This window comes from Osmerus eperlanus, unplaced genomic scaffold (assembly GCF_963692335.1).
Source record: "Osmerus eperlanus unplaced genomic scaffold, fOsmEpe2.1 SCAFFOLD_63, whole genome shotgun sequence".
In the NCBI taxonomy this organism is placed as follows: Eukaryota; Metazoa; Chordata; class Actinopteri; order Osmeriformes; family Osmeridae; genus Osmerus; species Osmerus eperlanus.
The window spans coordinates 31,448-53,842 of record NW_026911660.1 but is presented as its reverse complement, the minus strand read 5'-3'; the positions used below and the strand labels follow the sequence as shown (position 1 = coordinate 53,842).

The 22,395-nt window shown below is 51.5% G+C and overlaps 2 protein-coding genes and 1 long non-coding RNA gene across 6 annotated transcripts; 2 read left to right on the top strand and 1 right to left on the bottom strand.

The window, feature by feature from the left end:
- Positions 1–2,057: 2,057 nt before the first annotated feature.
- On the top strand, positions 2,058–5,177 carry LOC134016417 (uncharacterized). Its single transcript, XR_009929509.1, has 6 exons — positions 2,058–2,236; positions 2,334–2,606; positions 2,720–2,807; positions 2,987–3,044; positions 3,247–3,540; positions 3,894–5,177. It is a non-coding gene; the product is annotated as an uncharacterized LOC134016417 (long non-coding RNA).
- A 140-nt stretch (positions 5,178–5,317) lies between these two features.
- pla2g6 (phospholipase A2, group VI (cytosolic, calcium-independent)) lies at positions 5,318–16,225 on the bottom strand. Of its 4 annotated transcripts, none has more exons than XM_062455779.1 (19): positions 16,070–16,225; positions 14,961–15,185; positions 14,598–14,807; positions 13,885–14,065; positions 13,533–13,720; positions 13,308–13,404; positions 12,837–13,019; positions 12,215–12,323; positions 11,095–11,226; positions 10,646–10,736; positions 10,187–10,350; positions 9,919–10,069; positions 9,608–9,744; positions 9,061–9,138; positions 8,576–8,730; positions 8,301–8,352; positions 8,117–8,232; positions 7,961–8,034; positions 5,318–5,795 (listed from the first exon to the last, which is right to left on the bottom strand). In XM_062455779.1, exons 2-19 carry the CDS (start codon positions 15,173–15,175, stop codon positions 5,651–5,653), a joined length of 2,478 nt encoding a protein of 825 aa, XP_062311763.1. In that variant the 5' UTR covers positions 15,176–15,185; positions 16,070–16,225; the 3' UTR covers positions 5,318–5,650. The 4 variants fall into 4 exon arrangements, with proteins under 4 accessions (XP_062311763.1, XP_062311761.1, XP_062311764.1 ...); XM_062455777.1 differs by lacking the exon at positions 16,070–16,225 and adding an exon at positions 15,742–15,951; XM_062455780.1 differs by lacking the exons at positions 11,095–11,226; positions 16,070–16,225 and adding an exon at positions 15,742–15,951.
- A 249-nt stretch (positions 16,226–16,474) lies between these two features.
- cbx6a (chromobox homolog 6a) lies at positions 16,475–22,395 on the top strand. The gene is made up of 6 exons (XM_062455783.1): positions 16,475–16,976; positions 17,834–17,877; positions 18,072–18,137; positions 19,661–19,727; positions 20,313–20,733; positions 20,801–22,395. The coding sequence occupies exons 1-6, from the start codon at positions 16,908–16,910 to the stop codon at positions 21,769–21,771; spliced, it is 1,638 nt and encodes a 545-aa protein (XP_062311767.1). The 5' UTR covers positions 16,475–16,907; the 3' UTR covers positions 21,772–22,395.

Genomic DNA, 22,395 nt, shown 5'->3' with positions numbered 1-22,395 from the left:
CACACACACTCTCTCACTCTGTCGCCCTCTCTCCAGCCCGCCTTATCTCTCCATCTCTCGGTCTCTCCTGACTCCAGTTTCACCCACAGCCTGCATCATCACAGCGTCTGTAGTCGTGGTGGTGGGGTGGGAGGGAGGGTGGAGGTCAGTTGTGTACAGGAAGTTGTGTACAGTATGTAAATGCTCTAAAGAGGAAGCTATTGTCTTTAGCATCTCTTCCACAGACTCCACTGTTCACAGCTAGGAAGAGCCAGTGCCAGTTCATCCACACAATACCATTCATCCAAGATGTAAGTGTTTACATAATTACATTTGAGACAGTGTCATAAAATAACTTTTTAGACTGTTATGTTTTGATTGTTGTATGTTGTGTTCAAAGCCTAAACTGGTCTTGTGATTCTGTCAGGTCGTGGTAAACATCAGTTTTGTAGCAGTCAGTCGTGTTGATCTGGTGTTTTTCACTACAGCAAATGAAGGACACTTACGATCAAAATTAAATTATATGAATGTTTTACAATAATAAACGTTTACTCAGATCAGACCTGAGTTTATGCAATTTACATGAAGCAACTCTTGAAGTCCCGCCCACATAACTCTGGGGCGAGAAAGCATGTTGATGCTGGATATTGGAGGTCCAGCAGTTCCGTAAACATTAGTTAGTATTAATTCATGTCTTTCAGTAGTTATTAGAAGTGTGTTTTGTTGACTGCTGTTGTGTATGTCAGACTGCAGGGTGGTGATGCAGCTATGGAGTTGAGAACTACAGGAAGTGTGTTTGTGGTCTTCCTCTGCTCTGTGGCAGGTATCTATGACCTTGTTCATCAACCATTATTTCTAGACCTCAAACTCTACATTGTGCCTCCAGGCTTTAGCTCAGCGGACTAAGTCTAAAGGTAGATGGTGCAGCGGACCTGAACTCCAACACAAACTGTTATTTAACAGATATCACATTTAGTCAGTGTTCACACTGCTGTGTACACATTGAGACGTTGTAGACAAAGACACGACTGTATTCTGCTCTCTGTGGTGCTGCACAGTCTGGTTGTTGTCACTTACAGTTAGATCCATAAATATTTGGACATTGACACAATTTTCATCATTTTGGCTCTGTATACCACCACAATGGATTTGAAATGTGCAGACTTTCAGCTTTAATTTCAGGGTATTTACATCCAAATCAGGTGAACGGTGTAGGAATTACAACACATTTTATATGTGGCCCCCCCCTTTTTAAGGGACCAAAAATAATTGGACAAACTAACATAATCATAAATCTAATTGTCACTTTTAATACTTGGTTGCAAATCCTTTGCAGTCAATGACAGCCTGAAGTCTGGAACCCATAGACATCACCAGACGCTGGGTTTCGTCCCTGGTGATGCTCTGCCAGGCCTCTACTGCAACTGTCTTCAGTTCCTGCTTGTTCTTGGGGCATTTTCCCTTCAGTTTTGTCTTTAGCAAGTGAAATGCATGCTCAATTGGATTTAGGTCAGGTGATTGACTTGGCCATTGCAGAACATTCCACTTCTTTGCCTTAAAAAACGCTTTGGTTGCTTTCGCAGTATGCTTCGGGTCATTGTCCATCTGCACTGTGAAGCGCCGTCCTATGAGTTCTGAAGCATTTGGCTGAATCTGAGCAGATAATATTGCCAGAAACACTTCAGAATTCATCCTACTGCTTTTGTCAGCAGTCACATCATCGATAAATACAAGGGAACCAGTTCCATTGGCAGCCATACATGCCCACGCCATAACACTACCTCCACCATGCTTCACTGATGAGGTGGTATGCTTTGGATAATGAGCAGTTCCTTCCCTTCTCCATACTCTTCTCTTCCCATCATTCTGGTACAAGTTGATCTTGGTCTCATCTGTCCATAGGATGTTGTTCCAGAACTGTACAGGCTCTTTTAGATGTTTTTTGGCAAACTCTAATCTGGTCTTCCTGTTTTTGAGACTCACCAATGGTTTACATCTTGTGGTGAACCCTCTGTATTTACTCTGGTGAAGTCTTCTCTTAATTTTTGACTTTGACACAGATACGCCTACCTCCTGGAGAGTGTTCTTGATCTGGCCAACTGTTGTGAAGGGGTTTTTCTTCACCAGGGAAAGAATTCTTCTGTCATCCACCACAGTTGTTTTCCGTGGTCTTCCGGGTCTTTTGGTGTTGCTGAGCTCACCAGTGCGTTCTTTCACCAGCATCTCCGCTCTCCTGAAGAGACTCTCAATGTCACGTGTATGTGTGTGCTACATCACGCTTTAGTTACAGAATACAATAAATCAATAAAATGTCAAAAATGAACAGTATATTTACTATACATGTCCTATTTCAGACAAGCCAAGGTATCTATCAGTGTCAGTCAGCCCCTCTGGTGAAGTAGTGGAGGGCAGTTCAGTGACTCTGACCTGCAGCAGTGATGCTAACCCACCAGTGCAGACATACACCTGGTACCAGGAGAACATCACCTCATCTAAATCATCTGGACAGAGCTACACCATCACTAACATCAGATCTGAGGACAGTGGAGGATACTACTGTCAGGCTGGGAATACAGTAGGAGCTACAAAGTCCTCCTTTTTAATGATCACTGTGATCGTTAGGACAGGTAGGAAAATGATATAAATAAATACATATTCACCATGGTTTACTACATACCAAAGGTTTTTGTCACCATGTGATGTACAGTGCAGGCCTGGTTTCCCCTGTTGTGTTGTTCAGGGATCTCAACAGCTCAGGCTGCAGCAGCAGGAACCACAGTCTCTGTTCTCCTGGCCGTCATCCTCCTCTCTGCCTGCCTCCTCTGCAGGTGAGGAAGGGACTTTAAATGTAATGTTGTACTGGGTATATCTGTATGTACTACTAAACAATACAACTGTTGTTTTTGGCTTCCTCATTCCTACAAAGTTGGGTTTGTGTATTTAATCTATACAAACAGTGTGGTGGTCGGTAGTACAATGATAGATTTACTTTTCCATTTATTTGCAGGAGAATGAAGGCTTCCAAACCTTCTACTGATCCCAGGCCCTCGGTAGACAATGGGCAGGTGTGTGTGTGTGTGTGTGTAGCTTCTGAGATGGGAGAAAGGCAAGAGGTTGGACTACTTTGTTTATTATGCTTGTATTTCTCTTTTTCCTCTCTCACTCTCTCTCTCTCTGTCCCTCTCTCTCTCTCTCTCTCTCTCTCTCTGTCTCTCTCTCTGTCTCTCTCTGTCTCTCTCTCTCTCTCTCTCTCTCTTTCTCCTCCAGGGGGACTCCTGTTTTGTGTATGACAACGTCTCAGCCACAACCCTGAACCCTGTCCCTGCTGTCCAGACACACACACACACACACAGACACACACACAGACACACACACAGACACACACACAGACACACACACAGGCCAGCAGGATGACGTCCACTACGCCAGCGTCGACTTCTCTCGCTCCAAGACCAAGGACGTCCCCCTCTACTCCAACAACCAATCAGTGCAGCCCCAGAACCAGGAAGAGGATGTGCAGTACGCTGCTGTGCAGTTCAACCATCTCAATCCTGCCCCCTGGTGAGCATATCATGTCACTACAACAGATATAACACTCCCTGCGCCTCAAACACACTTTTTCTTTTAGTACGTAGTGCAGCTGCCCTCACAAAGTACGTACTATTGTTGCATGCAGTATGAACACTATTGGGACATACGACTTCGTCATAACATTACTCCTTGAACTTTGACCTTATTGCTCTTACATCTGTCAGTTCAAAGCGCAAAACTATTAAAGTTTTTTTTTTTTTAAACGTCTGGAGCTAAATGTTTTACTTGCGGAGCTGACCAGAGAGGCGTTTACTGTGTCAGGGCAGCTAGAGCTCTGCTGGTGCTGGTTTGTAATGTCTGTTTTCTGTCTCTCTGACCTTCAGAGTCACTGTTCAGACCACCGAGGATCCCTCTGTACTGTACTGCACCGTCACCAGAGCCAGGACCTGAACACACACACACTCTGACACACACACACGCATACACACACTTTTACACACACACACACACACACACACACACACTTTTACACACACACACACACTGTTACACACTCTTACACACACACACACACACACACACACACACACACACACACACACACACACACACACAGTTATACACATACACACACAGAGGGTACAGCTTGGTTGTTAGTACATTTTACTGCGATCCAGAGGTCAATATGAAATAAGGCGTGCAAAATGATGATGAATCAACATCAGAGTCTGACATTGGTTCAATGAAATTAGCGTTGACAGTGGAATGTTGATTCAACGTAGTTTCAATGAAGTTTGCTATCTGGGATATGACAAACGCTATAGTATGGCTTCAAAATTTACAATTAGGAGGCTAACAAGTAACACTAGCAGGTAGTAGCATTGCTACGAGTATTATGCTAGGTTGCTAGGTAACGGAAGCTAACTAAAGCTAGCTAGCTTCCGTTTTGGAAAAATAACTCACTCTGGTGGCGTCGGTAATATTTAGAACTCACTCCTTAAAAGGTTAATCCTGTTGCTCAAAAGAAACAATGTTTTCTAGGCCCAAACAACATAGAAAGTACGATTATATGACAGAATTCTGGTGCTTTTTAGCTAATATTGCTAATATTGATGACTTCTTGGCTAATATTCAATTTATTTTCATTACTAGTATTGTATGTTGAGTTTTTTCTACTTTTTAAGTGTGACGATTTTGTTTCATTATTGTAATTATTTTGTAGTTTATTAAGCGCTGACTGCTGTATAGATTGGTTATTTTAAAAGGGTTTTGGGCTTTTTTGCATTTTAAGATATTTTGAAGATCCACTTAGTTTAGAGATTCCATGTGTACCTGGAGATGATAAATGAACCTTCCTGATAGTTTGAGCATCTACAGTTGATCTACAGGGGACAAATTATAGTAATAATTATTTTTCAAATAAGGTAAAACAAATATTCAAATTACATGTTGAGGTCTGTCTATTAAATATACTTTTTTACTAAATGTTTTTACATAATTTATTATGTAATTGACAGATATTTTTCAATATTTTATTGTTTAAATCTGATATATTTGGTATTTGACTGACATACTAATTTCAAATACTGTCCTATCCCAAGTAGCGCATGAGTCATGTCACCTGCTACACTGAAAGAAATGATTACACACGTTTGCCACTGATAACCTGCAGCACCTAAAATATTTTTTATACGTTCTATATTTCAACACACACATTTCTGGGTTTTGACACATTGCCAAAATAACCACGTTTAGTGAAACCTGCGCACCTGGTTTTGGAGGTGAAATCATGCGTCTGCAAACACAAATTTTACCCTCTCTAATTTTATTAATATTATTTGAGATATACCGACATCCTTCTTACACAGTAAGTCCAAATACAAAACAATACAATAGGTTATACAACAAAACCAAATACATTTTTGTTAAGTTCATTCATTCATGATATAGTGCACAGTGTTCAGAAATAGTTCAAGTATTTAAGTCCTGTTGACATAGGTAGCAGTTTAGGTGATAACTAAGTGAGTTGTTGTCAAGGGAAACCACATTAAGATCATTAAACAAAACAATCCACAGTTTTGGTACTTCATCCCTGACCTATGACCTCTCCCCGGTCTATCACTCTATTACCCTCCCTCCCTCAGTCCATGAGGAGCTGTAGGGCCAGAGAGCGGATGCCGTCTCTCTGCTGGAACAGGTACATCTGGGTCTCCCACAACATGTCCACCAGCACGGCGTCACTGATCTCATCCAGCATCACTTCCTGAGACAGCTGAGGACTCAGTCTGGAGGGGGAGGGGTGAGGAGGGAGGAGAGGAAGGAGGAGATGGGAGGTGAGGAGGAGGAGAGGAAGGAGGAGATGGGAGGTGAGGAGGGAGGAGAGGAAGGAGGAGATGGGAGGTGAGGAGGGAGGAGAGGAAGGAGGAGATGGGAGGTGAGGAGGGAGGAGAGGAAGGAGGAGATGGGAGGTGAGGAGGGAGGAGAGGAAGGAGGAGATGGGAGGTGAGGAAGGAGGAGATGGGAGGTGAGGAGGGAGGAGAGGAAGGAGGAGATGGGAGGTGAGGAGGGAGGAGAGGAAGGAGGAGATGGGAGGTGAGGAGGGAGGAGAGGAAGGAGGAGATGGGAGGTGAGGAGGGAGGAGAGGAAGGAGGAGATGGAGGTGAGGAGGGAGGAGAGGAAGGATGGAGATGAGGGGAGGTGAGGAGGGAGGAGAGGAAGGAGGAGATGGGAGGTGAGGAGGGAGGAGAGGAAGGAGGAGATGGGAGGTGAGGAGGGAGGAGAGGAAGGAGGAGATGGGAGGTGAGGAAGGAGGAGATGGGAGGTGAGGAGGGAGGAGAGGAAGGAGGAGATGGGAGGTGAGGAGGGAGGAGAGGAAGGAGGAGATGGGAGGTGAGGAGGGAGGAGAGGAAGGAGGAGATGGGAGGTGAGGAGGGAGGAGAGGAAGGAGGAGATGGGAGGTGAGGAGGGAGGAGATGGGAGGTGAGGAGGGAGGAGAGGAAGGAGGAGATGGGAGGTGAGGAGGGAGGAGAGGAAGGAGGAGATGGGAGGTGAGGAGGGAGGAGAGGAAGGAGGAGATGGGAGGTGAGGAGGGAGGAGAGGAAGGAGGAGATGGGAGGTGAGGAGGGAGGAGAGGAAGGAGGAGATGGGAGGTGAGGAGGGAGGAGAGGAAGGAGGAGATGGGAGGTGAGGAGGGAGGAGAGGAAGGAGGAGATGGGAGGTGAGGAGGGAGGAGAGGAAGGAGGAGATGGGAGGTGAGGAGGGAGGAGAGGAAGGAGGAGATGGGAGGTGAGGAGGGAGGAGAGGAAGGAGGAGATGGGAGGTGAGGAGGGAGGAGAGGAAGGAGGAGATGGGAGGTGAGGAGGGAGGAGAGGAAGGAGGAGATGGGAGGTGAGGAGGGAGGAGAGGAAGGAGGAGATGGGAGGTGAGGAGGGAGGAGAGGAAGGAGGAGATGGGAGGTGAGGAGGGAGGAGAGGAAGGAGGAGATGGGAGGTGAGGAGGGAGGAGAGGAAGGAGGAGATGGGAGGTGAGGAGGGAGGAGAGGAAGGAGGAGATGGGAGGTGAGGAGGGAGGAGAGGAAGGAGGAGATGGGAGGTGAGGAGGGAGGAGAGGAAGGAGGAGATGGGAGGTGAGGAGGGAGGAGAGGAAGGAGGAGATGGGAGGTGAGGAGGGAGGAGAGGAAGGAGGAGATGGGAGGTGAGGAGGGAGGAGAGGAAGGAGGAGATGGGAGGTGAGGAGGGAGGAGAGGAAGGAGGAGATGGGGGGTGAGGAGGGAGGAGAGGAAGGAGGAGATGGGAGGTGAGGAGGGAGGAGAGGAAGGAGGAGATCGGAGGTGAGGAGGGAGGAGAGGAAGGAGGAGATGGGAGGTGAGGAGGGAGGAGAGGAAGGAGATGGGAGGTGAGGAGGGAGGAGAGGAAGGAGGAGATGGGAGGTGAGGAGGGAGGAGAGGAAGGAGGAGATGGGAGGTGAGGAGGGAGGAGAGGAAGGAGGAGATGGGAGGTGAGGAGGGAGGAGAGGAAGGAGGAGATGGGAGGTGAGGAGGGAGGAGAGGAAGGAGGAGATGGGAGGTGAGGAGGGAGGAGAGGAAGGAGGAGATGGGAGGTGAGGAGGGAGGAGAGGAAGGAGGAGATGGGAGGTGAGGAGGGAGGAGAGGAAGGAGGAGATGGGAGGTGAGGAGGGAGGAGAGGAAGGAGGAGATGGGAGGTGAGGAGGGAGGAGAGGAAGGAGGAGATGGGAGGTGAGGAGGGAGGAGAGGAAGGAGGAGATGGGAGGTGAGGAGGGAGGAGAGGAAGGAGGAGATGGGAGGTGAGGAGGGAGGATAGGAAGGAGGAGATGGGGGGGGGCATGGAGGGCAGGGAAGAGGACAAGAGGTGAAAGAAAAATGGAGGGATGAAAAAAGAAAAGTTGCATGTTTGCATATACTGTATGTGTGTGTGTGTGTATGTGTGTGTACCTGTGGTAGTGTGTATCAGTCATCTCACACCAGGCTCTGGCTCTGTCCACTGCACACCCATCTGAGTCTGTACACTGAGAGACACACAAAGTGAGGGACTGATGAATGAAATTCCCTCTCCCTCTCCCCCTCCCCCTCCCTCCCTCCTCCACTCACACAGTCCACCAGCATCTTGCCCAGCTCCTTGGCTCCTACGAAGCTCTTGGCCAGCTCCAGGGGGTTTGAGGGTCGGAACACGTCCACAGAGTTCACCACCACCTGGGGGGGCTTACCTGTGGGGAGGGGGGTCGTGGATGAGTGTGTGCGTGTGTGTGTGTGAAAGGGGGCATATAAATGTTACCTGTTCCAAGAGAGACCACCACAGCTAACTTCTGGATCTCCTCATTGCGCCCCTGAGTAATGAGTAGAGTTTAGAGTCAAGTTTGGAGTAGAGTTTAGAGTCAAGTTTGGAGTAGAGTTTAGGGTAGAGTTTGGAGTAGAGTTTAGAGTGAACACAGGGGGAGAGTAGAGGACACAGGGGGAGAGGAGGAGAGGGTTCAATATTGGAACAGGGCCAGAGCGAGAGGAGAGGAAACAAGAGGAGAGGAGACAAGGAGGAGACAGGAGGAGTCCCACCTCTGCCCTCAGAGCCTTGTTGTACTGGTGGATCTCTGTCATGGCGTCTAACGTGGGGTTATTGGCCAGCAGTCCTCCGTCCAGGAACCTGCCCATTGGCCGGAAGTAAGTAGGGGCGGCGCCACTGGAGCGGGCAGCCCTCCACACGCACTGCTCTGATTGGACGAGAGGAAGAGAGGGGAGGGTTTAAAGGCACTCCCATGTGAATGAATTGGATAGTTTGTGAGGTGATGGTTCCACCAAACTAATCTTTGTGACCTGTCTGTGTCCTGTCCCCTTTCACACACACACACACACACACACACACACACACACACACACACACACACACACACACACACACACACACACACACACACACACACACACACACACACACACACACACACACACACACACACACACACACACACACACATATATATAGTGAAGAACACCCATGGATGCGCACACACACACACACACACACACACACACACACACACCTTGGTCTGTCACCTTCCTACGCTTTCTGGGTGGTTCTTGAGTGTAGCCAACAATCAACACATCCTCATCCTCCCATCCTGAAACAACAACACTGGCCCTCAGACACACCAGCAACACAGCAGTTAACACACACACATCAGCAACACAGCAGGTAACACACACACACACACACACACACCCCCGTCACACACATACACTTCATCACACTTCATCCCCACACCCACACACACAGTCAGCATTGTGTGTGTGTGTGTGTGTGACTTGACTCCCCCCATGTGCTACCTTGTGGGATGGTGAGGGGCTGGAAGGTGCTACCTTGTGGGATGGTGAGGGGCTGGAAGGTGCTACCTTGTGGGATGGTGAGGGGCTGGAAGGTGCTACCTTGTGGGATGGTGAGGGGCTGGAAGGTGCTACCTTGTGGGATGGTGAGGGGCTGGAAGGTGCTACCTTGTGGGATGGTGAGGGGCTGGAAGGTGCTACCTTGTGGGATGGTGAGGGGCTGGAAGGTGCTACCTTGTGGGATGGTGAGGGGCTGGAAGGTGCTACCTTGTGGGATGGTGAGGGGCTGGAAGGAGGCCGAGGTAGAGTAGGGGGGCTCTCTGTGGAGGGAGGGGGGGTCGTAGTTCCTGAAGATGTGGAGCTCCCCTGGGTGTCTGTCTGCCAGCACGCTGGTCACCATCACCCTGGGAGACAGGGGAGAGACAGGGGGGCCAGGGGGAGAGACAGGGGGAGGAACGAGCGATGGAAGGGGGGTCAGAGAGAGAGAGAGGTGAGGAGAGAGAGGTGTGGAGAGAGATAGAGAGGTGTGTAGAGAGAGAGAGGTGAGGAGAGAGAGTAAACAGTGTTTCCATAGTTACCTGGGGTTCTGTACGTCTGTCATCTTGGTGTTCTCTCCAAACTCCTTCTTCAGGAAGTCCTCCAGAGGAGCCGACTCGTAAGGTCGTGACCCCTTGAACACCTGCTCTTTCATCCTGAAGTACAGGCAGCGCAGGTACTCCATGGACTTACCTGACACACACACACACTGTTTGTTAGTGGACACACACACACACACTCGGACATGCCCGCAATCACAGAGTCAGATGCCCCAAAGCTATGTTACCACAGTTACACACAAACACACACCGTGGACTATGGCCAGGGCCAGGATGCCCCCGGTGCTGGTTCCAGAGACCCAGTCGAAGAGCTCCCTGGTGGGCCGGCCAGCCTCCCTCTCCAGGGCGATCAGCAGCTGGATCAGAACCAGGCCCTTAATACCCCCCCCATCCAGACACAGTAACCTGTCTATCCTGGAGGAGAGAGAAGAGGAGAGGAGAGGGGGGGAGAGGAGGAGAGCAGGGGAGGAGAGAGAAGAGGAGAGGAGAGGGGGGGAGAGGAGGAGAGCAGGGGAGGGGAGAGAAGAGGAGAGGAGAGGGGGGGAGAGGAGGAGAGCAGGGGAGGGGAGAGAAGAGGAGAGGAGAGGGGGGGAGAGGAGGAGAGCAGGGGAGGGGAGAGGAGAGGAGAGGGGAGAACCATCACATTATTCAGTATTAAAGAGGAGAGAGACACCTGGAGAGACCTTCCTATACATCCCCTCGTACATACTTCATCTTTCCTGTTTTGAGGCCGTCCACTTCCTGTCGACCCTGACTCATGGCTCCAACGGTGGCCGCCACGTGCATGATGTCCTCGAAGCCTGCGAGCCAATGACAGACAAGACCCCGCCCCTCAACAACCAATAGGAGACAGGCGGCAGAGAGGATGAAAGAAGGAAGACAGGAGACTGATAAAGAGGGGGAGAGAAAGAGAGAGGGGGGGAGGGAGAGAGAGAGAGAGAGAGAGAGAGAGAGAGAGAGGGGGGGGGGGGGGAGGGAGGGAGGGAGGGAGGGAGGGAGGGAGGGAGGGAGGGTGAAGGTATGAAGAGGGTGTAGAGGTCAGGTGTAGAAACTCAATTTCCAGATGGGGGGAGGGAAAAGGGGGGAGGGGTTCTGAGAGGCGGTACAGGTGGTGTCGGGGGGTCAGAAGGCGGTGGGGGAGGGGGGGAGGGTGTTTACCTATGCCAGGGGGAGTGGAAGCCTTCTTGTAGGTGGCGGTGGTTTGGGGGTGAGGAGAGGGGGAGGAGGGGGGGTGACATCGCTGTACCCCTACACTACACAGCATGTCCAGCAGAACCTTTCTGTTAGGACCTTCCAACACACACACACACACACACACACGTACGCACAAGCCAGTAAGGTTAGAGGCATGCACACACACACACACCGTTACATAGTGAATAGCAAGAGGGGAGGGAGAAAGGGAGAGAAATAAAGAGAGAGAGAGATAGAGATAGGGAGGGAGAGAGAGAGAGAGGGAGATATACAATATGAGTAGATTTTCTATCCTGTATAATACATGCAAAAAACACACGCAGCCACACACACTGTTGGCATTGCTAGACACACACATACCATCACACGCATCAGGCATGCATGGATTCCATAGAAAAACACTGATCAAAATTCTGTGTTCCGACAGGAAATGACATCATTGCTGATAGCTGCTACCAGCAGAGACATACACCTTGTCCATAATTAACGTTTGAGGATGATGAGAATCTTTTAGTACTTCTCGATTACAGCCCAGGTTACCCCAGCAGTATCCTAGCAACCCCTTCATGTTGGACTTTGGAAACCTCATGCATGACGAAACATACGAAACAGGCAGAGAAACACACGTTATGCAATTAGTTCTTAGTTACTGTGTGAGAAACTAAGCTGTCTAGCTCTGTGTGAATACAGGGGATGTTCCAGAACGCTCTGTGTGAATGCAGGTGATGTTCCAGAACGCTCTGTGTGAATGCAAGTGATGTTCCAGAACGTCCCAGCGATGACACAGATGCCGTTTTCACGCTAAGTCTTCGTGTTTTTAACAAACCCACGTTCAGATGTTAGCTGGTTGATGTGTGAGTCTGACACTGGCTTGTTTCGGACACCACACACACACACACACTCTATTTCTCACACACTTTCTCTCTCACACACACACACACTCATCCACCTTATGTCACCCTCTCCATCCATCCATCCTGCTCGTCGCCCACATCCCACTCTGTCGTGTTCCTATTCACTCTTCGTCTCTCCTCCCCTCCCCCCTCTTTCCCCCCTCTCTCCTCCTCCTCCCCCCCCCCCTCACCTTTGCTGGTGCGAGCAGCGATCAGCCCTGGGGTCTCTCCCAGGTCGTTGTGGATCTCCACGTCGGCCCCGAACACGATCAGGGCCTTGATCAGATCCATGTGGTCCATCTGCAGGGGATTTACACACAGTCTGATTGCACACACACACACACACCCACCCACCCACCCACCCACAGAGCTCCATAACAAGGTACCTAATGCACCAACATACTTTCCAAGAAATCCTATCCACAACACCAGTCACACACACACAGCACCTAATACACCCACCCACACACACACTGACACACACAGCACCTAATGCACCCACACACACACAGCACCTAATGCACCCACACACACTGACACACACAGCACCTAATACACCCACACACAGCACCTAATACACCCACACACACACACTGACCCACACAGCACCTAATACACACACACACACACACTGACACACACAGCACCTAATACACCCACACACAGCACCTAATACACCCACACACACACACTGACCCACACAGCACCTAATACACACTCACACACACACACTGACACACACAGCACCTAATGCACCCACACACAGCACCTAATACACCCACACACACAGACACACCCACGGCGCTCCACTACCTTCATGGCGAGGTGCAGAGCGGTGTTCCCGTCCTGCCCCCGGAGGTTGGGGTGCCCCCCGTGTGTCAGCAGCACCATGGCTGCCTCGAAGCGCCCCCTCCTGGTGAGCACGTGCAGCGGGCTCTCCCCTGTCTTACTGAGGTAGTTCACTGTGGAGCCTCTCTCCAGCAGCAGACGGCACATCTGTAATAACCCATATTACAGCATGTACAAGAGAGACAAAGATGGACAGAGAGCCTGTGTATGTGTGTGTGTGTGGGTGCGCGTGTGTGCATGTGCATGTATGTGTGTGTGTGTATGTGCATGTATGTGTATGTGCATGTATGTGTGTGCGTATGTGCATGTATGTGTGTGTGTGTATGTGCATGTATGTGTATGTGCATGTATGTGTGTGCGTATGTGCATGTATGTGTGTGTGTGTATGTGCATGTACGTGTGTATGTGTGTGTGTGTGTGCATGTGTGTGTGTACCTCTGCAGTCTTGGACCAGTGTAGCGGGGTGCCTCCGTACAGAGCATCCTCCGCTTCTAGCTGACCTGGGTCTGCTGTCAGGATAGCCTCAGCACAGCTGAGAGGGGAGGAGGGAGGGGAGGAGGGAGGGAGGGAGGGAGGGAGGGAGGGAGAAAAGGAATCCATTACAAGAAAAGATGAATAATCATCATCATCATCCTCATCTTCGTGGATCCACCCCCTCACCTCTTCTCGCTGTACTTCATGGCGGAGTGGATAGGGTAGCCACTCCCCCCTACGACATCACACCTGGCCCCGCCCCCCAGCAGGGCCTTGACGGCCTCCGCCCGCCCCAGACGACACGCCACATGAAGGGGCGTCTCCCCGGCAACGTTCAGGTCGTTCACGCCCTCGCACAGACGGGAACACAGCGCCTGGGGGGGGGGGGGGGGTAGGAGGAGGGGTGGAAAATGATAACAAGTGATTATTGACAAGATCTTTCTCTCTTCCTCCTTTTCTCCCCTCTCTCCACCTCCCTCCCTCTCCCCCCCTCCATCTCTCCCTCCATCCCTCTCCCTCCAACTCCCCCCCCCCTCACCTGTATGATGACGGCTGAGTCCTGCTTGGCAGCACAGTGCATGGGCGTCTCCCCGTTCTTGTCCTTGATGTTGGTGCGAGCCTGGCTCTCCTCCAGCAGCTCCTTCACGCACGCCACGTCGCCCCGCTCGCACGCCACGTGCAGCGGCGTCTGGCCCGCCCCGTCCCGCGCATTGATCTGACTGGAGGAGGACGGGCGTTGGGAGCAACGGTTGAAGACTGCCCAGAGAAGACTTTGGGTGCGTTTGAAACCCCGCCCCCCCCCTCCCCCCTTAACGACGCTTCCCCTCTCTGGGGTCTCATTTACATTTAGTCATGGGAGTCAGATGGCTGAGTGGTTAGGGAATCAGGCTATTAATCAGAAGGTTGCAGGTTCGATTCCTGGCCGTGAAAAAATGACGTTGTGTCCTTGGGCAAGACACTTCACCCTACTTGCCTCTGGAGAATGTACTTACTGTAAGTCGCTCTGGATAAGAGCATCTGCTAAATCACTAAATGTAAACGACTAAATGTAATTTAGCAGATGCTCTTATTCAGAGCGATTTACAGTAAGTACAGGGACATTCCCCCCCCCCCCCCCCGAGGCAAGTAGGGAAGCCTTGCCCAAGGACACAACGTAATTTGCACGGCCGAGATTTGAACCGGGAATTGAACCGGCAACCTTCTGATTAATAGCCCGATTCCTTAACCGCTCAGCCAACTGACTCGTCTCACCTCTGGACGTAGTTGTGCTTAAGACACTCCCTCAGCCCCGTATCCACGGCGATGTGGGCGGAGCTCCAGTCCGGGTGGCCGCGGAGGCTGTCTACGATTGGCTGGGCCGACTCCGCCTTCAGGGAGAGTGTCTCGTAGAAGGGGCGGAGCTTGAGGGCATACTGGGGGAACCAGTTCATGGCGTCCTCCTCTGACGCCACCTGGAACAACCTGGAAGAGGAAGTGAGGGAGGATGTTGGGTCATCCAGAGGGGTCAGAGTTCACCTGAGGTAATCAACCGGTCGCCCAACCTGACCCGTAGTGGAGTTATGACGCGTATGTGCTCAATTAAAATCAGACTCCACTACCCACAATGCACCTCACCTCAAGGCCATGGTGGGGGTGTCGGGGCACGTCAGCAGGCAGTCCCACGATTGGCTGTTGGAGTTCCTGTACAGCACCATACGGCCCTCCTCCTTCAGTCGGACTCTGCCACCCCCGCTGTAGTCGGACAGTGGTACGTCCCGGACGCGGTAGGGGTTGGAGAACAGGTTGGACACGGAGGAGACCGTGTCTAGCAGGCGCCCCAGAAACTGCATGGTTGGTTGTCTGGTTGGGGAGGGAGGGAGGGGGTGAGAGAAGGAGAGATGGGGTGTAATGGGGGTGGAGGGAAGAGACAGAAGGAGATATGAGGAAGTGGGTATGGTAGGAGGAGGGGGGGTCATGTGTGTGTGTTTGTTTGTAAAGGGGTTAGGGTTAGAGTGGGTTAAAAACGAGACACAGACAAGGAGAGAAAGAGACGGGACAGAGAGATGTGGATCATACCTAGCAACGGTAACAAACATACTAAATTATCTGCTTTATTATTTGTGAGTCATTTCAAGATTGTGATGACGTAGGCCTTATCGGATTGCGTTCAAATGTCTTGAGCAAGAAGCGAGATTTCAGTGAGCAAATGTCGACTAGTTTATTTGTGGTCTATCGACTTCGTATACAAAACGATGACGCAATAAAAAATCCCCCCAGTGACTTGTCAGCCAATGCATCTTTTGAGGCTGCGACTTGCATTAGTAAGACAAAGTACAAACAATGCACCGCTCCTCTCATTAAGATTCGGGAAACATGGAGAAAGAGTAAGAAAGTATAGAATTACGGAGTTCGTTACCTAGACACGGTAGCTAGCTGTGCTTGTGAGCTAGCTAGATACGCAGTGTCATTGAAAATGTTGAATGCTGTACACTTTTCAAAGGTAAAAACCCTCCGTTGCACACAAACGGTTCCATTCATTCAGTTCACGAGTTCTCGGCCAGCCAGTATCAGGTTTAATCACATTCGGTATCGTTTTGACACACGAAGACCAAGAGCTTTTCTCGCTGTAATAAAAAAAAAGGTATAACGTCTAATGAAATATGCATGTTTTGCTAAAGCGCGTGTTAAACTAGTCACGTAGACCAGCCCATATTCTCAGGAATAATAAGCTGTTTTGTGCTTACCTAGTTTCTGCTACTTTCCAGAGATCGAGTCGACAGTCGACTTTTGACAGTTAAACATCAACAACCGAGTGTAAAGTCAACTAATCTTGCTACAAAGCTTAACTGACCGTAAGCTACACCAATCAGGCACCAGAGTCGAGGCAGCGTTTTTAGACGTTCACCAATGAGAGGAAAGCATAAGTCAGGGGGCGGGGAGAAACAACCGTACATGAGTGATGCTGCGCGTTGGACGACAGCCAGTGTCTGCAGTTAGATACTGATCTGCAAGTCAGTTTGACTTGATGGCCACCCGTAGATTTTGCGCAGGTAGTAAAGGTGGATGGTCTGATCGAGATTCAATTAAGTTGTCTGAGGCTCTGGGAGAACAGTTGTCACGATTTCAACGAAACAAAGATATGCACACGTCGATTTTACATATCTATCACAGGTGTCTTTATTAGACATCATGTAAACAGTACTTCACATAATTTTAAATCCAGCTTTAAAAGCAGCCAACAGCCCCTAGAATATACCAAATACCAAGTAGAAATCACAAATTATTAAGTGTTGATTATAAAGTCCACGGGCAATAAATGGTTCCCATTCACTCAGGGTGCTTTAAGGCTCGTGCATCCTCTGGTGGCCCTTTGGCGTTGCTAGGACGACCGAGGGGGGTTGACCTGGGGCACGTGATACACTTCTCTCGTCTCGTTCCTGCTTGCTTCAAGACAGTGCTGTCTGCGACTGCAACCGCCTTGATAGATTTGGGGAGGGGAGTAGGTTAGTACCCACGGAATCTGGAGAGAGAGAGAGACAGAGGGAGAGAGAAAGAGAACAAGAACAGAGTTGGGCATGAAAGATGGAGCTCTCCGCGGTCGGTGATCGTGTTTTCGCCGCGGAAGCCATACTGAAGCGCCGCGTTCGCAAGGTGAGTTCCCCGCCGACCTGCGTGTTTTTCGGTAACCTCAGCGCTAGTTCCAGGCAGCGTGCAGACGTGGGCGAGGGTCGTCACGGCGTGCTTGTCTGTGCTCGAAGCTCGCTGTTCGTCTCGTATTGGCAGCGGGGCCTTGGAAAGGCTAGCCATAAACTGTCTGGTTAGCTAGCACAGTCCGGTTGAAATGGTACCTCGTATATTATGGCAGGGCAATAAATAGCGACACAAAGGGGTCTGCGAAGGAGGGCATTGTGGTAGTCTAAGGTTAGACTGCAGTGTGGAAAGCCAGGGCCTGTTGTTTTGAAGGGGGTCTTGCGACAGTAGCTGGCCTGTTTAGTAGTGCTTTGTTTCAGGCTTTTTCCCACCATCACCGGTAAGGGGAGTAGGTTGCACATCAATACACATCAGTTCACTTGGCAGCTGGGTAATGAATTGACACACAATTCCGCAACAAAGAATTACTCGAGTTTCTTGCTATCTAGCTGATTGGAGAAGCTAGCTAGCCAGTAGCTAGTCGACCAGATTTTCCCTCTACAATGTTTTTGTGTAGCTGATTCTGGAACGAATTGGGTAGTCAGCCCGTTTGTAATATACTGTCGTCAGGCATTCCAGCCTCCCCCTCCCTATAAAATGAATGGCCAACTAGCTAGCTAGCTAACTAGCTATAGACACGCTAATATGAACTCAAGTTAGTCCAACAACGAATCTGTCATCATTTTTTTGTTCCAGGACAGCACTCTAGCTTCAAAATCAGATTATAACCGGATGCTGATTTGCACATTGAGTAGCATGTCGGTCATTCTCCCGTGTCTGTGTCTGTTCGTTTATTCGTCTCCGTTGATGTTTTGCAGGGTCGTCTTGAGTATCTAGTGAAATGGAAAGGCTGGGCCCTGAAGTAAGTGACTTATCGTAACGCATACTACTTAAAAAACTTGAATGTGTGTCATCTCGCGTAGGCCTCTAACCCAAACGTAAATGAGAAAACACCAGTCTAACTCATTCAGAGAATATTTGAAGTGTGCACGTCTTTTGAAAGTGAACATTCAAAATGACGTTTTGGATTTCACACATCGTGTTGTGTTTCTCTAGACACAGTACTTGGGAGCCAGAGGAGAACATCTTGGATGACAGGCTGATTTTAGGCTTCGAACAGAAGTAAGTATCTTTCCATCTCACTCTATATGTGTGTGTATTCATAGATACTGTTTAAACGGCTCAGCATTTTACAACTGCAGTCTCCAGACCATTTCCCTCTTCTTCTTTCTCTCTCCCCCTCTTTCTCTGCCTCTCTCTTTCTCTCGCCCTTCACCCAACCAGCAAACGCTGATCATTTAAACTAGAATTTCTCCCTGTTCTCTCCTGTCTATTCCCTCCATCCCCCAGAAAGCGACTGTCTCTGTTATGGCAGTTTTCAGTTGTCTCTTGCCAGACCACTTCAAAGAGAGAGAGAGAGAGAGAGAGAGAGAGATGTGTAGAGGGGGGGAGAGAGAGGGAGAGATGTGTATAGGGGGGGGGGGAGAGAGAGAGTTGTGTGTGTGTGTGTGTGGAGGGGGGGAGAGAGAGATGTGTGTGTGTGTGTGTGTGTGTGGAGGGGGGAGAGAGAGATGTGTATAGGGGGGGAGAGAGAGAGATGTGTATAGGGGGGGAGAGAGAGGGAGAGATGTGTATAGGGGGGGGAGAGAGAGAGGTGTGTGTGTGTGTGTGTGTGTGTGGAGGGGGGGAGAGAGAGATGTGTGTGTGTGGAGGGGGGGAGAGAGAGATGTGTATAGGGGGGGGAGAGAGAGATGTGTGTGTGGAGGGGGGGGAGAGAGAGATGTGTGTGTGGAGGGGGGGAAAGAGAGAGAGATGTGTGTGTGGGGGGGAGAGAGAGAGAGAGATGTGTGTGGAGGGGGGGAGATGTGTGGAGGGAGAGAGAGATGTCTGTTTCTTCTCAGTATGACTCCATCAAACAAGACCTCACCAGACTGCCCTGCTTTTATACTCCCTCTTGCTTTCAAGCTCCCCTCTCTCTGTTCTGTGCTATGTCTCTTTCCCACTCTCTCTCTTTCTGTCTCTCACTGTTCTGTTCTGTCTCTCTCTCCCACTCTCTCTCTTTCTGTCTCTCACTGTTCTGTTCGATGTCTCTCTCTCCCACTCTATCTGTCTCTCTCTGTTTTCTCTTCTCTCGCACTCGTCCACACACAGTGATGGAGATGGTCGTGTCGACAGGTCACGGTCTCGCGGGACGTGTCAGCGTTCTGTTTCTCTGAGTGTTCCATCCTCTTCCTCCTGGCCCGAGCGTCACAGCCCAGCATTGTTGTCACAACCCAAGACTGTGCCAAACACACACACACTTAAATGCTCGCCAACAGACACACACACACAGCCTTCCGTCTGGTCAGGCTCTCCCCTAGTAGCCCTCGCCTCGGTAAATCTCTGAGATTTCTTCTTCTTCTACTGGTCGCCTGCTGATCCGCGTCCCTGCATGAAATGAAATGGAACAAACGTGCAAACAGGCAGTGCTGAGAGAGAGAGAGAGAGAGAGAGAGGGGGAGGGGGAGGGGGAGGGGGAGGGGGAGGGGGAGGGAGAGGGAGAGGGAGAGGGAGAGGGAGAGGGAGAGGGAGAGGGAGAGGGAGAGGGAGAGGGAGAGGGAGAGGGAGGTTTTGTTTGATTCACTTCCTTGGTTTTGTTCCCACAGAGAGCGGGACAGGGAACTCAGTGGGCCCAAGAAGCGAGGACCCAAACCCAAGACCTCAACATCAAAGGTATTCACTTTCATTTGTTTCTTTGTTTTGCGGCGCTCGTGACGTCACAGATCTGGTTAGAAAATATTTGGATTGTGCGGCCATTCAGTCCTTCCGCCAGGCTACAGATGAAAGCAGAAAGGGCTGTTTGGTTGAGAGACGCGGAGCCCTCGACTCATGTGACTTGTGAGCCTAACGTGTTGATGAAGTGAAGTCGCTGAAGTGTCAGGAGGGAGTCAGGTGGCTGAGCGGTTAGAGAATCGGGCTAGTAATCAGATTCTGGTTCGATTCCTGGCCGTGCAAAAAAATAACGTTGTGTCCTTGGGCAAGGCACTTCACCCGACTTACCTCAGGGGGGAATGTCCCTGTACTTACTGTAAGTCGCTCTGGATAAGAGTGTCTGCTAAATGACTAAATGTAAATATAAGTTTGCTAGCTCACACGGAAGGCGAGCAGTAGCTTAGCAGATTGCGAGCTTGCTTCCTCTTTAACCCCCCCTCCTCCTCCGTCATCCCCCCCCCCTCATCCCTCATCCCCCCCTCCTCATCCCCCCCTCCTCCTCCCTCATCCCCCCCCCTCATCCCCCTCTTCTCTCGTCGTCCTCAGGCCCGCAGCCAGAAAGGAGAAACTTCCTCCAGAGCCTCCAACACCCGCCAGAGCGCCCCTCGCTCCTCCTCCACCTCCTCCTCCGGCAGCCAGCCACCCCCACCCTCCTCCTCCACCTCACACCCCTCCTCCTCGTCATCGGTGGCGCCCTCCCCTAAACTGAACTCGCTGGCCGCCACCCACAAGCTGAAAAAAGACATTCGCCGCTGCCACCGGATGTCCCGCCGGCCGCTGCCCCGCACCGACCCCCTGGCCCCGCCCTTCGGGACGCCGGGGGCAGCGTTCCACTCCCGCCCGGCCGTCTCCCCTTTCTCCGAGACCGTCCGCATCCTGAACCGGCGCGTCAAGCCGCGCGAGGTCAAGCGTGGTCGCATCATCCTCAACCTCAAGGTCATCGACAAACCAGGAAGTGGGGGGGGAGGAGGAGGAGGAGGGGGGAGGAGCGGAGGGGGAGGCAGAGGAGGAGGGGGGCGGCGGAACCAGGAAGTCGTCGTCGTCCGCGAATCTCTCGTCCGGTCGCCAGAACATCCCGTCCAGGAACCGCATCATCGGGAAGAGGCACGGGGAGGCTCCCTATAGGCCGTTCCAGCCGCCACTCAAGATGCTGGGCTTTCCCATGTATGGGAAGCCCTTTGGGCTCCAGTGTGGGGGGCCAGGTCCTCTCCACTCACGCCCAGGGACAGGCTCTGGTTCTGGAGCCGCAGGGGCCCGGGACACCCCCTCCTCTGGAGGTTCCCAACCCCAGTACCAGCCGCCGCCCTCACCTTCCAGCTCCAGTGGTTCTGAGGCCAACCCTCCCTCCCCGTCCCTGAACCAGGCCGGCCCTGCTGCTCCTCCTGCCCCTATGCCCGCCCCGGGGGCCACCACCTTGGGGTTGCCTTCCAACTCGAGCCCCCGGCCTGAGCCCAGCCCGGGCCTCCCTCCAGAACCTCAGAAAACCGCGACCCAGGAAGAGGCCGCTCCCGCCCCGTCCGTCTCCTCTGGCGGCCCCAGCCCGGCCCCCGCTGCCCCCTTCCTCCCCTCCTCCCCCTCCCTCTCCTCCGGCTCCTCCCCGGAGGAGGATGACGATGATGAAGATGCCCTGGACCTTTCTCGGGAGGGCAAGAGGAAGACCCCACGCAGGCGGCGACGCCAACACAAGCGCCCGGCCGCCTCCGACAGCACCGCGTCCCCTCTCCCCCGCGACCCCGCCCCTGCCGGCTGCCCCGCCCCCGCTAACCCCGCCCCCGCCGGCGGCCCCCAGAGGGTGCCCGTGGAGGGGGATCCCGACTGGCGGCCCCAGCTGGCGCCGAGCCGCGAGAACGTGGTGGTCACCGACGTCACCTCCAACCTCCTCACCGTCACCATCAAGGAGTTCCCCTCCCCCTCCTCCCGCCCCGCCTCCCCCTCCGCACCCCCCGATAAGACCCCCGCCACACCCTCCCCCGCCCCAGGAAACCCCTCCCAGCCCAAGCCATAGGAAGACTTCCAAAGTAGATGCCATCGATTGCCATTGTAGCTAATACGTAAAATACTGAGACATTTGAAATACTGCAATTATAATACTCCCCTTTAACTATTGAATTATGTAACGATATGGAATGGAATGATTTGTAGTGTAATGTTACTCCACACCCAGCCATGGGAATAGTACGAGAGCTTATTTTTTTGAAACTGAAACATGCGTGGACCTGGTGGGCCTGGTAATATGGGCTTGGCCTCATTGATATCCGCCATCTTGCACAGGAAAACAAAAGCAGCGACGGGATCCTGGGTGCGTTTGATTCGGCTCACCTGGCATGAGAGAACCTTGGGTGCTGTTCCCACCCGTCCCAAAGGGGTTAAATCCAAGTTCACCTGAGGTTGAATAGGAAGTAAAGAAACTGGTTTGGTGAAGATTCAAGTCTGGAGGCGGGGTGTTGCTAGGGAACCACCGTCTGTGTTTCGGTCTTTGTTTCACCCAATTTCATTGGACGTCCATCGCGCAAAGGGTTAAATGAGGTAACCGGCGGTATTTTGCACTTAGGTTGTTGGACTCTGCAAAACTGCGTAGACGCGTTGAGGTTATAGCAGGGCACTCCACTGCGAAAAAAAAGAAAACGAC

Bases quoted from the DNA above. Each gene is read 5' to 3' on its own strand.
- pla2g6 (XM_062455777.1), bottom strand. From the start codon at position 15,863: ATGAATGGAACCGTTTGTGTGCAACGGAGGGTTTTTACCTTTGAAAAG. The intron at 14,066-14,597 runs GTGAGACGAGTC...GTCCTCCTCCAG, and splicing joins AAGCACAACTACGTCCAGAG to TCAGATCAATGCGCGGGACG. The intron at 8,353-8,575 runs GTGGGACTCCTC...CTCATTACTCAG, and splicing joins ACAAGGCTCTGAGGGCAGAG to GGGCGCAATGAGGAGATCCA.
- cbx6a (XM_062455783.1), top strand. From the start codon at position 16,908: ATGGAGCTCTCCGCGGTCGGTGATCGTGTTTTCGCCGCGGAAGCCATA. The intron at 17,878-18,071 runs GTAAGTGACTTA...GTGTTTCTCTAG, and splicing joins TGGAAAGGCTGGGCCCTGAA to ACACAGTACTTGGGAGCCAG. The intron at 18,138-19,660 runs GTAAGTATCTTT...TTGTTCCCACAG, and splicing joins ATTTTAGGCTTCGAACAGAA to AGAGCGGGACAGGGAACTCA.